A 14,964-nucleotide genomic window follows, 5' to 3' on the forward strand; every position below is an offset into this window, starting at 1 on the left:
AGTGCGTGAATTGGACCATTTTCCTGTCCTGCTAAGCATTCAAAATGTAATGACTACTTTTGGGTGTCAGGGACAATGTACAGAGTAAAAAGTACATTATTTTCTTTAGGAATGTAGTGAAGTAAAACTAAAAGTAGTCAAAAATATAGTTAGTAAAGTGAAGTACAGATACCCCCAAAAACGTAGTACTTTGAAGTATTTTTACTTAAGTACTTTACACTACTGGGTTGGGGGTAAGATTGAAGGTTTATAGAGTAGGGACGCACCAAGGATCCCGGATAGTACTAACCAATTAGGTCTGAAGGAGGTGCAGCGCGTGGACCAATCACTGGCGAATGTCACGAAGCCCCAAGTGGAACTTGCGTAGCACGTCGTTTATTGCACCCGATATCCAACCATGCAGCGCTGCTTCACATTAACCATTGTACGGCACTGGGCCCTTCGAAAGAAACTTCTCACTATCAGCTACCAACAATCAGCAGCCATGTCTACACTTCTGATAAACCAGCCCAAATATGCCTGGTTGAAAGAATTAGGCCTGAGTGAGGATAATGACGGTGTTTACAACGGGAACTGGGGAGGCAAAGGAGAGGTAAAACAAGCAAGGGGATTAGCTAGCTACACGTTATGTGGGTCCTGAATTCTAAATATAAATCCAGACATGGTTATAAAACATTACCTGCAAGCTAACTAGGCCACATCGTAGACTTTGCTTGGTACGTTAAGCTAATAGCCCAAGTTTGACAATTGAGACCGGTCAAAATGTTACGCAAACCTGTCCGAATAGTTTGTTGCTTTGACTTTTGAGCTTCTTAATTCATTGACACATTTGATAGGTTATACAATGTAACGTTAGTAATCAAATTCAACCAATTTCAGTAGCTATGTTTCGGCGGATATGTCTCCACTGTACCTGGTTAGCATAGCAAACTAAGTTAGCTAGGTAGCTGGTTTACTTTGCTACCTAGACACGTCGTCGAGTTTCTTGAGACTGTATACAGGAACCTACTTTACGCGGTCTAACGTTAGCTGGCTAACAACGTTTCCTAGCTAGCACATGGTCTCTACAGGTAACAAAAAAAACCGTGCGACAGATTTACAGCTGTCAAACTATTACATGACTAGGTAGTTATGAAGTCACTGCACTTAACTAGGTAGTTATGAAGTCCCTGTAAATGTAAACTAAACTTCCTGAATTCCTACAGTTTTCTTTTATCGCTTATATTTTTTTTTGCGCACTGCACATTTCTTACCCTACAGTGACACCCATCGGCCAGATATGATAGTACATACAACGTTGAATTTGATTCGGTTGTACTGAAAACTTAGTAATTTACTCTCACTAACCCTCAATGCAATTATCAGGCAGTATCATGGTATAACCCATCGACAGCATTCGCTTTTACTGTACTCGTATGTATTCTTTATAGACTAACCTATAAAGAGTAAGCTATATAATGTCAAGTATAAGTAGTGGACAGTGTGTGTTAAAGTGCACCGCTATCTCAGTGGCTGCAGATAACAATGAAGTATCCAATTCAAAGGCTGTGAACTGTATACAGTCATCATTTCCCTGCTCCTGTGGTGGGGTGTTCTGATCAGTGTTCTTTCTTCAAGGTCATCACGTCATATTGCCCTGCCAACAATGAGCCCATCGCCAGAGTACGCCAGGTAATGTCAATAAGGTCTCACAGTTCTATCAGAGTATACCACTGTCACCATTTAAAAAAATATATATCAACCACTGCTACCATTTTGCAATTTAACATAGAAATTGTGCATGGCCCCAATGGTGGTTTTCTATTAAATTCTGCTCACCCAAATGTCAACCTTGTTTGTTTAAAATGGCCGACCATCTCATTTTCCAAAACCTTCTGAATGGCCTTGTCTTCACTTGTTCGAGCCAAACCAGGTTTATATTCATAATGCTTCCCTAAAGATCAAAAGTCCAATATTAATCATCTGACCTGGATTCAAAGTTACTTTATATACTTTATTTTTTAGTCTCTCTTAAAGGAACCTTACTGACCCCAATGTAAAATGTTAATGTAGTGAAGTTACTGGATACTGTTTCCTTTGTTCAGGCAACCATGGCAGAATATGAAGAAACTGTGCAGAAATCGAGGGACGCATGGAAGGTGTGGGCAGATGTAAGTATGGTGACTTAACCAAGAATGTGTCTTCATTGCTCATTTCATTTCAGCTTTGAACACGCCAACACTAAAAATCTAATTTTCTCCTCAAATCTAGATTCCAGCCCCTAAAAGAGGAGAGATTGTGCGTCAGATTGGTGACGCACTGAGGAAAAAGATCAAAGTCCTGGGCAGTTTGGTAAGACCTATCACAAATGCGACCGCTGTAGTCTTGGCTGCAATCACACAGTAAAAGGGCTACGTAACTACGATGATGAGATTCGTAGTAGCTCCGTAGACTGACACAACCATGCTAGAACTTGTCTCTTTGGTGTTTTGAGGGGAGAGGACAGAGCCATGCTAATAAGGGATGCAGTACTCAAAATGGAACAGTGCTCAAAAGGGAAACTGTTTTCTGTTTGTAGGTGTCCCTGGAGATGGGCAAGATCTATGTTGAGGGAGTTGGCGAGGTGCAGGAATACGTTGACGTCTGTGACTACGCTGTTGGCTTGTCTCGCATGATTGGAGGTCCAGTTCTCCCCTCTGAAAGTAAGTCTGCAGTTAACAATCCATTAAATATTGTCTTATTTGCCGGAGGGTGGTAGTGGGTTTAAGAAAACAAAGTGTGCAGGCTTTTTGTGCCATTCCTGTTCGAACACACCAGATCCTGCTCATCAGTTGCTCACCCTGAACTTGTGAACAGGGCCACATATCTAACATCTGTCCCGGTAGTCTTATTCATTATAATCTAAAAAGGCAAAACTGATCCTAGATCTGCACTCTGAGATGCTTTGTGGAGACGGGCCCAAGACTGGAGGACAAGCATGCACACCCAGTACTTTTCCAGGACCGTAGTTGGATGTTGGAGAATCTTGGGATAGGAAATGGTGGTGTTAAAGACATTTTGTCAAATTGAAGTAATGTGATGTCTCTTTAGGACCGGGCCACGCGCTGATCGAGATGTGGAATCCTGTGGGTCTGGTGGGCATCATCACAGCCTTCAACTTCCCTGTGGCCGTCTACGGCTGGAACAACGCCATCGCCCTCATCTGTGGAAACGTCTGCCTCTGGTGAGCGCCTATAGGGTCACACTGTTAACTGTTATACGTCATTGAAATGATAGTGTGTATCAGTCTTTCTTTGTCAGTTTCATTTTGGTGATGTCTTTTAATGTTTACACCATGTCGCAAATAACTTCTGCAAGGGGACAAAAGTCTAAGCTATAAGGACTCAAACCTGTTTGAAGGGAATCAGGTTCACATTATGGCAATGTACATGGCTCCTATTCCAGTTCTGAAATGTTTGTGTTGATTTTCCTCTAGGAAAGGAGCGCCCACCACCCCTCTAACCAGTGTAGCTGTAACCAAGTAGGTGTTTTTGGGTATTTTATCAGAGATTGAACAGTTAATGCAAATTCTCTAATTTTAGTTACTGTCATGTTGAAGAGAGAATGTAGACTACATTTAACATTTGCTCATACTCCAAAATAAATAAGGCTCAATTAGACCACCAAACCAATTTTCAGAAACACACAGATGTTTAGAAACGTGTAGAATTGAGTTCGATTGTGCTCAGTTGTGTCCGTGTGTGTTCCAACAGAATCGTGGCTGAGGTGTTGGAGCAAAACAACCTGCCTGGTGCCATCTGCTCCATGACATGCGGTGGCGCTGACATCGGGTGAGTCTCCTCCCCTAGTGACTGTCTTCTGTCCTTCCTCCTGGTACACTACTCCCTAGAAATACAAAAGGATTCTATTGGGTGTAGGCATGGGCAAGAGGGAGTGTCCAACATATTTCTTACACTAGTCTTTTCCTTTCGACCCCACAGCACAGCAATGTCGAAGGACGAGCGCGTCGACCTGGTCTCATTCACTGGCAGCACCCACGTGGGCAAGATGGTGGCCATGATGGTGCAGGAGAGGTTTGGTGAGTCGGCACCTCATCGTCCACATTTTTTTTCAGCTCAACCAAACTTGACCACATTTGGGACGCATTGCTTTATTTATTTTTTAAACATTACTTAATAGTGTTATTTTTGTACAGGTCGTAATTTGCTGGAGCTTGGTGGGAACAACGCCATCATAGGTAAGGGCGTGAAGACACTGTAGCTTGTTGATTATTGTCATGATACTGGGACGTTATACATGCATGAGCAGACATGTTATGAATTGCCTCAGAATAGCTAGCACGGAATGGTATGATAATTACGACTATGAAAATAATAGCTTGTCCATTTTAATTTCTCAGGAATTGTTTATATACGGTTATGTTTCTCAGTTGGCAATATGTGTGTCTTCAGTGTTTGAGGATGCTGATCTGAACCTTGTGGTGCCTTCTGCTGTCTTTGCTTCTGTGGGAACTGCTGGACAGCGCTGCACCACCACCAGGAGGCTGGTAAGTAGATGGCAACAGATAGGCCACTATGCTCATCTGACCAATGCTGCAGTCACACTCTGAACTACAATCCAAGGCCCTGTTTAAATTATTTTACACTCCCTTTCTCATTTAAGTTACTGATTACTTTGTTTTAGATGCTGCACGGAAGCATCCATGACATAGTGGTGGAGAGGGTAGCCAAAGCCTACAAACAAGTCCGCATTGGAGACCCCTGGGACCGTACGTGCTTCTGTAAAATGGATCAGCAAATTCTGTTCAACTTCCATACTAAGATGGCTGAACATGAGACCACAATACAAGTGTGAATAACATGGTGCATGTTTTTAATATAGACGCCCCCATTTTCCCTTACAGCGAGCACTATGTATGGCCCGCTCCACACCAAGCAGGCTGTGGACCAGTACCTGGCAGCCATCGAACAGGCTAAGCAACAGGGTGGCACTGTGGTGTGTGGAGGAAAGGTACTGTACTGTGCTCCTGCTGTGTACTTAGAGCACCTCTGTGTGATGTGGGCTGTTAGGAACACACCATATGAAGTCTATTTATACTCTTTATGTAGTCTAACAGTCTCTCTTGAAAAATGGATTACATCTCAATGAGAAAAACCTGTTTAAATAAAAGTAATGTTTATATGCCATTATAAGAGGACACACCTTAAGTTGAAAAATGACACTTGCACTACACAATCCTTTACTCTTTTAGCTCTAGCACAAATTATCAATTTGGAACCCAGTAGAAACCACAAATAAGACTACAAACCGTTATCTGCTAATGTACGCAATAGCTGTCAAATAAAACCTGAAAAGTGGGAATATCAGTTTGTTTTGGTTGCCAGGTGATGGATCGTCCTGGAAACTACGTGGAGCCCACCATCATCACAGGGCTGGCTCATGATGCGCCCATCGTTCACACAGAGACCTTCGTCCCCATCCTCTACGTCCTCAAGTTCCAGGTAGGGCATCCATTACCTTCTGTTTCAGGAGCCTGGTTAAAGGAGACGTAACACTGCACTCAGTCTGGTTCAACCAGGTAAGCTGTACCCTGTGCAATGTTGAAAACTAGACTGGCTCATTTTGATTCCTGGTTATTTGGGTGGGGAATCAAATCCCTACTAACTCTTATCTGTTGTCCACTCAGACTGAGGAGGAGGCATTTGCCTGGAACAATGAGGTCAAGCAGGGCCTCTCCAGCAGCATCTTCACCAAGGACATGGGCCGAGTCTTCCGCTGGCTGGGGTAAGAGCTGGCTGTTGTGTATAAAGAAGTCCCTCTGATGCGACGTGGTTCCTGAATGTTACTGGGATTTGAGTTGTGGCTGAGGACTGGGTCTTAGCTTGAAAACAGGTTTGATCCACTTGATGGACAACAAGAATACTCAGTCTCAGATGGACCACCGTACACAACGCTCTTTCTACAGTACAATATACCATCTAGTCTGAGTCTGTGGTGTAGTAGACATTGGAAAGTGGAGGTAGGCCTATTCATTGGAAAGATGCTTTCTTCCTCTCTAGACCTAAAGGATCGGACTGCGGCATCGTGAACGTCAACATTCCCACCAGCGGAGCTGAGATTGGAGGAGCGTTCGGTACGTTGGCTGTCTGTCTGTCCTTCTGTCTGTAGACTTTCCTGTGTGCGTTAGGCTGATGTGTGTTTGTTTCCAGGTGGGGAGAAACACACAGGAGGTGGACGGGAGTCAGGCAGCGACTCTTGGAAGCAGTACATGAGAAGGTCCACATGGTGAGTGAATAAAATAAATGCTCTCTGCCAGATCACACCCCAGTGGAATATTTCAGTGTGTTCCACATCTCATCTTTATGGCAGATCCTCTATCACAGTTGGAACACTGCCATGTAAATTTATGCATAAGCCCCAAATTCACTGTGCTATAAACCATGGTTTTACCTGGGTCTCCCATCAGTATTTTGGGGTTATCATACTCCTTTTATAAAGGGTTGGAACAAATACAGACTATGTAATTGAGCATTGGGGGGGTGGATACTTGATTAACAGTTTTCCTATTCTGTTCTTCTCCCCCTTCAGCACTATCAACTATAGCAAGGATCTTCCTCTAGCTCAAGGAATCAAATTTGAGTGAATCGGGCACACAAGGAACCAGGACCCAGTCAACCTTGATGAATCCACAAGGGAAACTAAAACACTAACTAACCATTTGGACTTTGTGTAGTTTATTCTCCAAAATGCTAAACTTCTGTCCTAGTAACTTTTACAATCAGAAGATTAATTGGACTTGGCCAAGTGGGGCAACTGGGTGCGTTTTGGGTTGGTCATGGTGGTGGAATGTAATTGAAGTATTACTTTTTTTGTGTGTGTGACTAGGGGTTGGTTGGAAATGGAAAATTAATACTCCCATTTTTCTATTGTAAAGATGTTAAATAGAACTAACCACTCTAGTTGTGTGCACTTTGTTTGTAGCACTTAACTGTAGTACTTAACTCTGCTTTCTAATACTGTACCAGGCGCTTTGTACAAATAAATCATGCTTTTGTTTTGGAAAGATGTTTATTTATCAGATTTTTATTGCAGACAGCAAAACAATTTGACAAGCAGTATATTGGTGTGTGGCACATGTGTGCAAATGTTGAATCACTTCCCATTTCACATGATTCATTAAGGGGTGTAAAGGTGCATGCATGTAGCCTAATATGGTCCATCTGTTACATAATGCAATACAAAGGTGACATGCCTGCCAACAAGTGTTAGTACTGTACAGCGTGTACTCGCCATATCTCTTGGCTCCACTAGGGGCACCATGGAGCCTGAAATAAAGGTTTATCCAACTCCTCTTCTTGATGCTCTGCAGTTGGCGTCGGGATGATGATGAAGGATAGCAGCCAGCTAGGGAAATGGCTCTTATTGCTTTCAAATGAATGATTCCCTGATTTCTTGCATAAACCATTGGGCTGGGATGGTTTGGTCGGTGGCTGACTGTCAGGTAATTTAACGAATTCATGATAAAACACAGGTCGAGAAGACAAGGATGTGACATAGCTATGTTGTGACGGCTAGCTAGGCTAGTTAGCTATGTTAGCCTCGGCAGAATTGAATACCAATGAACGTGGGCAGTCTTGACACGTAGCAGTAAACACAGGCAGATTTGCAGAAGCCAGTGGATAAAATCCAGGACATGCACGAATGTAAATCGGGCTGTCGTAGTATGCACTCGGCAGGTTGTTTGTGGAATGTTTTATTGCAAATGTAGGTAACTAGTTAACTAGCTTACAACGTTATACAGCTGTCTAGATGTCAGCTCAGCCTCTGATGTGACACGTGTGAGAAAGGGTGCACATAATGATAAGCGCTGTGTAGCCCATGGATGAAACGAGTCAGTGAATGCAAGAATGAATAGAAACGTCGTTATTCCTCTTAAATGATTAGTTAATTCTGCTCTACTGAATTCATAACATTTCTAGCTACTTGACAACTTCAGATGGGCTAGGACGTGTATAGAGCCCCACAGTGGAGGTCTCATAATACCCAGAACATCTAGCTGTCAAACAGGGAAAGGATTCCAATTGTTTTTCCACCAAGAATATTTCCCATAGGGGATTTTAGAAACACTCAAAATAAGGGCTGTGTTTCATGCAGGCTTACACTGGCGTGATATTTTGATAACCATGCGAATCTCTCTCGGACAAGGTGACTTAAAAATATATTCTGCCCTATTCACTCTCAGATTCGAAAATGCTCATTAGTATCAAAGTACTCATCATGCAAAACTACAAATCCCTGCAAGTCATCTCTAGCTGACATCTTTGCTAACAGGTATTGTTTCAATTTAAAACTTGCACAAGCCAGTTCACAGAATTGTCCATTTAAATACATTTAGCCAATTTATTGATTACTACATTTAGCTAACATTAGATCGTTAATCCAGAGTTTCTTACCTTTGCCTCAATTCATCAGTCTCTTTCAGATCATGGCATTTGTAATTCTTTAAGATAGCCACATTTAGCATTTCATTTTTGGGGGGTAAATACAGGCGTACATATTGATAAGTCTCCTTGTCCTAGAGACATTTACACGGTTATCAAAATGTCACACCAGAGTAGCCTACACAAAACACAGCCCTTATTTAAAGTGTTTCTAAAATCCCTTATGGGAAAAATGAATGGTGGAAAAACAATTAGAACCATTTCCCTGTTTGACCTCCAGGTTTTATGGGTATTATAACTCATACTGTGGTACTCTGTAAACCACATGGGTTTGATTCATTAAACCATCTGATATGGCATACTTACCAGGTACTGCTTTATTTCTCCCTGTATGAACATGTGGGTGAAGTAAAAAAATCCATGAATGGTCTGCAATTTTCCGTCTCTCTTTTGCAGATGATATCTACTTGATGGATTCCCATGAACATTATTATTAGAATGCAACCAACTTCCTCAACCACTGAAGACTGTTTGACAAAGTATCACCTTGCTTGACAGAACAGGTGCTTCTTGTGAAGGAGGCCTCCAAACTGTCCTCGATTTACTGAACTGGAAAGCAAAATGAAGACATCCCAGACCATAAATCATGACTCTGGTTTACCTGTCGATTTTTGACGGACGTATAAAATAATCACTTGATGTTTCGGTGTGTGTCTGCAGGATACTGACTCTCTCTCTCACTCTCACACTCACACTCACACTCACTCACACACACACACACACACTAAAGGACAACTTCTTGTGTCAATCCAGAGTTCTCAAAGAGGACCGTCAAAATGTTTTCGGCTCTTAAGAAGCTGGTGGGCACCGAGCCTGGCCAGCTAGGAAACAAAAACATTCCAGCTGGTTTGCAGTCAATGAACCAGAGCCTACAGAGAAGATTTGCCAAGGGAGTACAGTATAACAGTAAGTAATTCAGCTCTTGAAAGTGATGTTGTCTTAAAGTAATTGTCCAGTGGAAATCTCACTTTCATATTCTGTTTATATTCTGTTAACTCGTAACCAAATAATGTTGTTGACTCGTTCTACACTCGTCTTTATGGCCAATGCATAAATAGGAGAAAAAGAAAACACTTGAACAACCCTTAAAAATGCTTGCTATGTCCTCATATGACTTCATGTTAGCTCATTTTATAAACAGTTTGACTTTTTCATACTCTGTGCTCACACAGAGCTCTGTTAGTATAGTGTTGTAGGACTACATTAGAGAAGATAATTAAAAATGAATCATGGTTATCTGATCACCTTACCTACTGGTCTATTTTTCGATGGGGTCGAAACAAGTATTGTTTGTTTAGGCCTTGTCTTTTGAATGTCAATAACATGGACATGTTCCAAACCTGCAGCACGATGCCTGCAGCCATTCATTTGGAAGGAATATTATGTTTTACTTAAGCTATGTACCTGACTGTTTCTGCACTCAACAACATTGTCTTATCTGACTACTAAAGCAGAAACATACTGGCACACAAGCTGTTTCACATTAAAGGGTTAGTTCACCCAAAATACAAATCAACAACATTTTATGAGGCCTACCTAGAATGTAGTGTTTGGACCTGGAGAGTTAGCCACCCAAGATTTGGGTTTGTTTATTTAGCTATAGCATTAGCATTGTCTGCTCAAATCAATAGGTGTGATAGGGTCCCAGTTAGCATACTCCAGTCTGCGTACCTAGGCCTAAATTCCTCAGGAAGAGCTCAAGCACTTCCTTGATTACTGTTATTGTTGTATTCTCTCCATGAGGGTCTTAAATAATATCACAAAAATGTCTCCCTGCTTTCCCCCTCTCTCTGTCTCGTTTAGTGAAGATCATCATCCGTGGAGACCGGAACACGGGAAAGAGTGCCCTATGGCACCGACTACAGGGGAAGAAGTTTCTGGAAGAGTACATCCCCACACAAGAGATCCAGGTCTCCAGCATCCACTGGAACTATAAAAGTAAGAAGATGCCGTGTGAGAGCCACACACTAGTGGTCCTCTGTAGCTCAGTTGGTGGAGCATGGCACTTGCCACGTCAGGATAGTGAGTTCGACTCCTGGCATCACCCATACGTCAAATGTATACACAGATGACTGTAAGTCGCTTTGAATAAAAGCGGCTGCTAAATTGCGTATACTATAATGTTATTTGTACATGGCATCAAGTACTAATAGCTATGATGTGTATTTGTATGAAGAAAACAGCTGCCCAAGCATTTCAAAAGCACTTCCACAGAGAGAATAGCATCGTAGTATAGACCTATGTACTGAGATGTGACTTTTAAACAACATCGAAAGATTAAACAAACCTTCAGTTTTTTTCACCATAGGAATGTTGCAAGCTGTAGTCAAATTTTCCCAAACTGTTGATTCAGAATTGCCAGACTTGTTACAGTTTTATTATTATCAAAGGCATTTTAGTGATTGCCGATTGTGTTTTTTTCCCTCCTAGCGACAGACGACGTTGTCAAGGTGGAAGTTTGGGACGTGGTGGACAAAGGTGAGCCTACAGTGTTGCTCAATGTGATTTGCTGTAATGCAGAAGTGACCAATGTCATCTGCGGTAGGTAGGAATGGGTGCAGGCTTTTGTTCTAGCCAAATAGTATTTTCATTCAAGATTAATTTCATCTGGTGTTACTGCATTGTTTGGTTAAAGCAAAAGCCTTTACCAGCATTGCGTCTCTGCAGAAGTGCGTTTACGTTTGGACAACCGGTTCTTTAAAGAAAGCTTACTAAAGTGTTCCTGTTGAATATAAAACACACGTTCAACAAAATGAGCTATTCCTAAAAAAAACTGTACAATCTGTGGTTTTGTTCACATTGAATTCCATGGAATGTTAGTTGACAGTCAATCTGTTACAAATACACTGATATAATTTAAGCTATAACACTGCCATATTGTTCTACCTCTGTCTGTCCGTCTGACTGTCTGTCTTGAATAACTAAAAAACATTTCCTGATTTTATTTTTGCCATTCTTATTGGTGTTTTCTCATGCATTTTTCACCTCCTGTCGCCTCTGTAGGCCAAAAGCCTCCTCCTGAGGGCTTAGGTGAGAGGTAGCCTAGCCTGTGGTATTGTGAACTAGTCTAGACTGCCTGTGCAGCTAGGACTGAGTCCTAATTTGAGATCTACAACAAAACTTCCACTTCTGTGGAAATCTCCCATTTATGTCAATCTGTTATTGATATCAATGTGTGATTTATTTAGTTGCACTTGTGTATCTCAAGTAGGAATCAGCCCTTGCACTGACTTTGACATCTTGTCCTGTGTGCTGTGCTTTCTGGAAACATATTCTGGGCTTTATATGGAGTGCTGTGTGGCCATGGTCAATGGTTTTGTTCTATTGTAAAAAATAAATAAATAAACTTGAGTGGTTTGGTGATAAGTAGCCTAAGTGAAGATGACTGCACCATGAAGTGACTTAGAAGGGTTGAGATTAGAAGGCCTATGTGGTAGAATAGTGGTGATAACAGTGAAGTTAGACCAAGAGATATGACAATATCACTGTACATAGCAGGGCAACTTCCTGCTTACAGAAATGAACAACAACCAAATCTGCCAAGATTACTGCTGCTATTGTCTCAACGGAGGGCATCAATTGAAGAGATAAATCTTGACAGATTTAAATGATATGGTTGTTGATAAATGTAATCAGGAAGACACCCCGCTGTGTATGATGTCATGTTGCTGAGTTTACCTTTAATGTAGGCTGTTGTTGGAATAGTGTGCATAATAATTCTATTGAAATAACGCTGCAGGTAGATGAATGCCTTTGTTTTGACATTTCTCCTCCTTAAATGACAGGTAGTGAACACAGTGGAGAGCTGAATATGTTAGGTGCCATTTTGAAACCGTGACCTGCTTTTCTTTCATCTTGATTATAAATACGATACAATACGATATACTTTATTGCCCAATTACATGGACATTCACTTTGTGAAGTCTGTATATAAATACAGAAACGCAGCACACTATAAATAGACTTTATGATTCGGGTGGGACAGCCTCTTTCTGCCAAACAGAATGTCAGCTGAATGTAAAACATTAAGAAACTATTTTAAGTTTCTCTGGATCACAATAAACCTGGAGAAAAATATAACTTGCTTGCCTATATGCGTTGCGGTTGAGCAAATACCCATATTGATAAATGATCAATATGTTAGACACATGGAATTGATTTGCACATAAGCCTAAATATTTTAGCATAGTTACCCACTGCTACTTTAAGTGTGTGCTGTCTTTCCTCTTACGCATTTTGGTATGCTATACGTCCTCTGTGTGAAACCACGGTTAAGTGCCTCTCCTTAATTGCTTTTCTGCCTCGCTAATTGTAATCTCCTGCTTTCCCAACCACTGCAGGGAAAGGCAAGAAGCGAGGAGAAATGCTGAAAACGGAGAATGAACCCCAGGAGGTAAGTGCCATATCATTGTTAATCATCAATAACAAATGACCTTCATTTCTTTCCTTGTCTTTTAAAATACAACCTAAAGAGAATCCCCCTGCTTTGAACAGCGCTCATAACAGAGCTTGAAGTCTCCTTAGCCATGTCAACTGTGTAATATGTCCAATATACCACAGCTAAGGGCTGTTCTTAAGAGTGACGCAATGCGGAGTGCCTGGATACAGCCCTTAGCCGTGGTATATTGGCCATATACCACAAACCCCCGAGGTGCCTTACTGCTTTTATAAACTTGTTACCAACGTAAGTAGAGCAGTATAAATTTATGTTTTGTCATACTTGTAATATACGGTCCGATATACCACGGCTGTCAGCCAATCAGCATTCAGGGCTCGAACCACACAGTTTATAATTAGTTATATGATATATTTAAGTAATTGCAATGACAAGAAAGGACTTCAAGATTCTGTTGGTTTGAGGATCGTTTTTATATAACCATTTTAGTATCAACCTTCCATGTAAATGAGTTGGATATAAATTATATTTCATAAATCATATATAGGCCTTTATTTATAGATATATATATATATATATATATATATATATATATATATATACATACACACACACACACACACACACACACACACACACACACACACACACACACACAGTGCATTTGGAAAGTATTCAGAACCCTTGATTTTTCCACATTTTGTTAAGTTACAGCCTTATTCTAAAATTGATTAAATTAATGTTTTTCCTCATCAATCTACACACAATACCCCATAATGACAAAGCGAAAATAGGTTTTTAGAAATGCCCTATTTTTAGAAGTACTTTATTTACATAAGTATTCAGACCCTTTCCTATGAGACTCAAAATTGAGCTCTGGAGCATCCTGTTTCCAGGATACACCTATTTCCAGATGTTTCTACAATTTGATTGGAGTCCACCTGTAATAAATTCAATTGATTGGACATGATTTGGAAAGGCACACACCTGTCTATGTAAGTTCACACAGTTGACAGTGCATGTCAGAGCAAAAACCAAGCCATGAGGTTGAAGGAATTGTCCGTAGAGCTCCGAAACAGGATTGTGTCGAGGCACAGATCTGGGGAAGGGTACCAAATTTCTGCAGCATTGAAGGTCCCCAAGAACAAAGTGGCCCCCATCATTCTTAAATGGAAGGAGTTTGGAACCACCAAGACTCTTCTTAGAGCTGGCCGCCCGGGCCAAACTGCGCAATCGGGGGAGAAAGGCCTTGGTCAGGGAGGTGACCAAGAACCTGATGGTCACTCTGTCAGAGCTCCAGAGTTCCTCTGTGGAGATGGGAGAACCCTCCAGAAGGACAATCATCCTTCAGCACTCAACCAATCAGACCTTTATGGTAGAGTGGCCAGACGGAAGCCACTCCTCAGTAAAAGGCACATGACAGCCCGCTTGGAGTTACATTTTTTATTTTTTTATTTCACCTTTATTTAACCAGGTAGGCAAGTTGAGAACAAGTTCTCATTTACAATTGTGACCTGGCCAAGATAAAGCAAAGCAGTTCGACACATACAACAACACAGAGTTACACATGGAGTAAACAAAACATACAGTCAATAATACAGTAAAACAAAAGAAAACAAAGTCTATATACAGTGAGTGCAAATGAGGTAAGTTAAGGCAATAAATAGGCCATGGTGGCGAAGTAATTACAATATAGCAATTAAACACTGGAATGGTAGATGTGCAAGTAGAGATACCTGCTGGAGCGCGTGCTATGGGTGGGTGCTGCTATGGTGACCAGTGAGCGGAGATAAGTGGGGACTTTACCTAGCAGGGTCTTGTAGATGACCTGGAGCCAGTGGGTTTGGCGACAAGTATGAAGTGAGGGCCAGCCAACGAGAGCATACAGGTCGCAGTGGTGGGTAGTATATGGGGCTTTGGTGACAAAACGGATGGCACTGTGATAGACTGCATCCAGTTTATTGAGTAGGGTATTGGAGGCTGTTTTGTAAACGACATCGCCGAAGTCGAGGATCGGTAGGATGGTCAGTTTTACGAGGTATGTTTGGCAGCATGAGTGAAGGATGCTTTGTTGCGAAATAGGAAGCC

The 14,964-nt window shown here is 41.5% G+C and overlaps 2 protein-coding genes across 3 annotated transcripts in view; both read left to right on the forward strand.

Moving 5' to 3' along the window:
- Window positions 1–392: 392 nt before the first annotated feature.
- Window positions 393–7,042, forward strand: aldh7a1 (aldehyde dehydrogenase 7 family, member A1). Its single transcript, NM_001139783.1, has 18 exons — window positions 393–592; window positions 1,618–1,671; window positions 2,085–2,150; window positions 2,251–2,331; window positions 2,558–2,681; window positions 3,070–3,202; window positions 3,455–3,499; window positions 3,732–3,809; window positions 3,960–4,057; window positions 4,175–4,216; window positions 4,431–4,525; window positions 4,663–4,747; window positions 4,883–4,989; window positions 5,364–5,480; window positions 5,666–5,763; window positions 6,039–6,112; window positions 6,189–6,264; window positions 6,568–7,042. Exons 1-18 carry the CDS (start codon window positions 398–400, stop codon window positions 6,620–6,622), a joined length of 1,623 nt encoding a protein of 540 aa, NP_001133255.1. The 5' UTR covers window positions 393–397; the 3' UTR covers window positions 6,623–7,042.
- Window positions 7,043–7,323: 281 nt separating this feature from the next.
- LOC106571245 (rab-like protein 6) overlaps window positions 7,324–14,964 on the forward strand; it is a 31,489-nt gene continuing 23,848 nt past the window's right edge. The window contains exons 1-6 of one of the 2 annotated variants that reach the window (XM_082956557.1): window positions 7,324–7,480; window positions 8,877–9,126; window positions 9,234–9,386; window positions 10,284–10,418; window positions 10,911–10,957; window positions 12,817–12,873. In XM_082956557.1, coding sequence (XP_082812683.1) covers window positions 9,257–9,386; window positions 10,284–10,418; window positions 10,911–10,957; window positions 12,817–12,873 — 369 coding nt within the window. In that variant the 5' untranslated portion in view covers window positions 7,324–7,480; window positions 8,877–9,126; window positions 9,234–9,256. Of the gene's footprint in view, window positions 7,481–8,876; window positions 9,387–10,283; window positions 10,419–10,910; window positions 10,959–12,816; window positions 12,874–14,964 lie in introns of both variants that reach the window. The other variant, XM_014144058.3, reaches the window with a different exon arrangement.

The sequence above is a fragment of the Salmo salar genome, chromosome 01 (genome assembly GCF_965601325.2).
Source record: "Salmo salar chromosome 01, fSalSal1, whole genome shotgun sequence".
Classification (NCBI taxonomy): domain Eukaryota; kingdom Metazoa; phylum Chordata; class Actinopteri; order Salmoniformes; family Salmonidae; genus Salmo; species Salmo salar.

Coding starts and splice junctions, on each gene's coding strand:
- aldh7a1 (NM_001139783.1), top strand. CDS start 398: ATGCAGCGCTGCTTCACATTAACCATTGTACGGCACTGGGCCCTTCGA. Junction 593..1,617: donor ACTGGGGAGGCAAAGGAGAG/GTAAAACAAGCA, acceptor TCTTTCTTCAAG/GTCATCACGTCATATTGCCC. Junction 3,203..3,454: donor TGTGGAAACGTCTGCCTCTG/GTGAGCGCCTAT, acceptor ATTTTCCTCTAG/GAAAGGAGCGCCCACCACCC.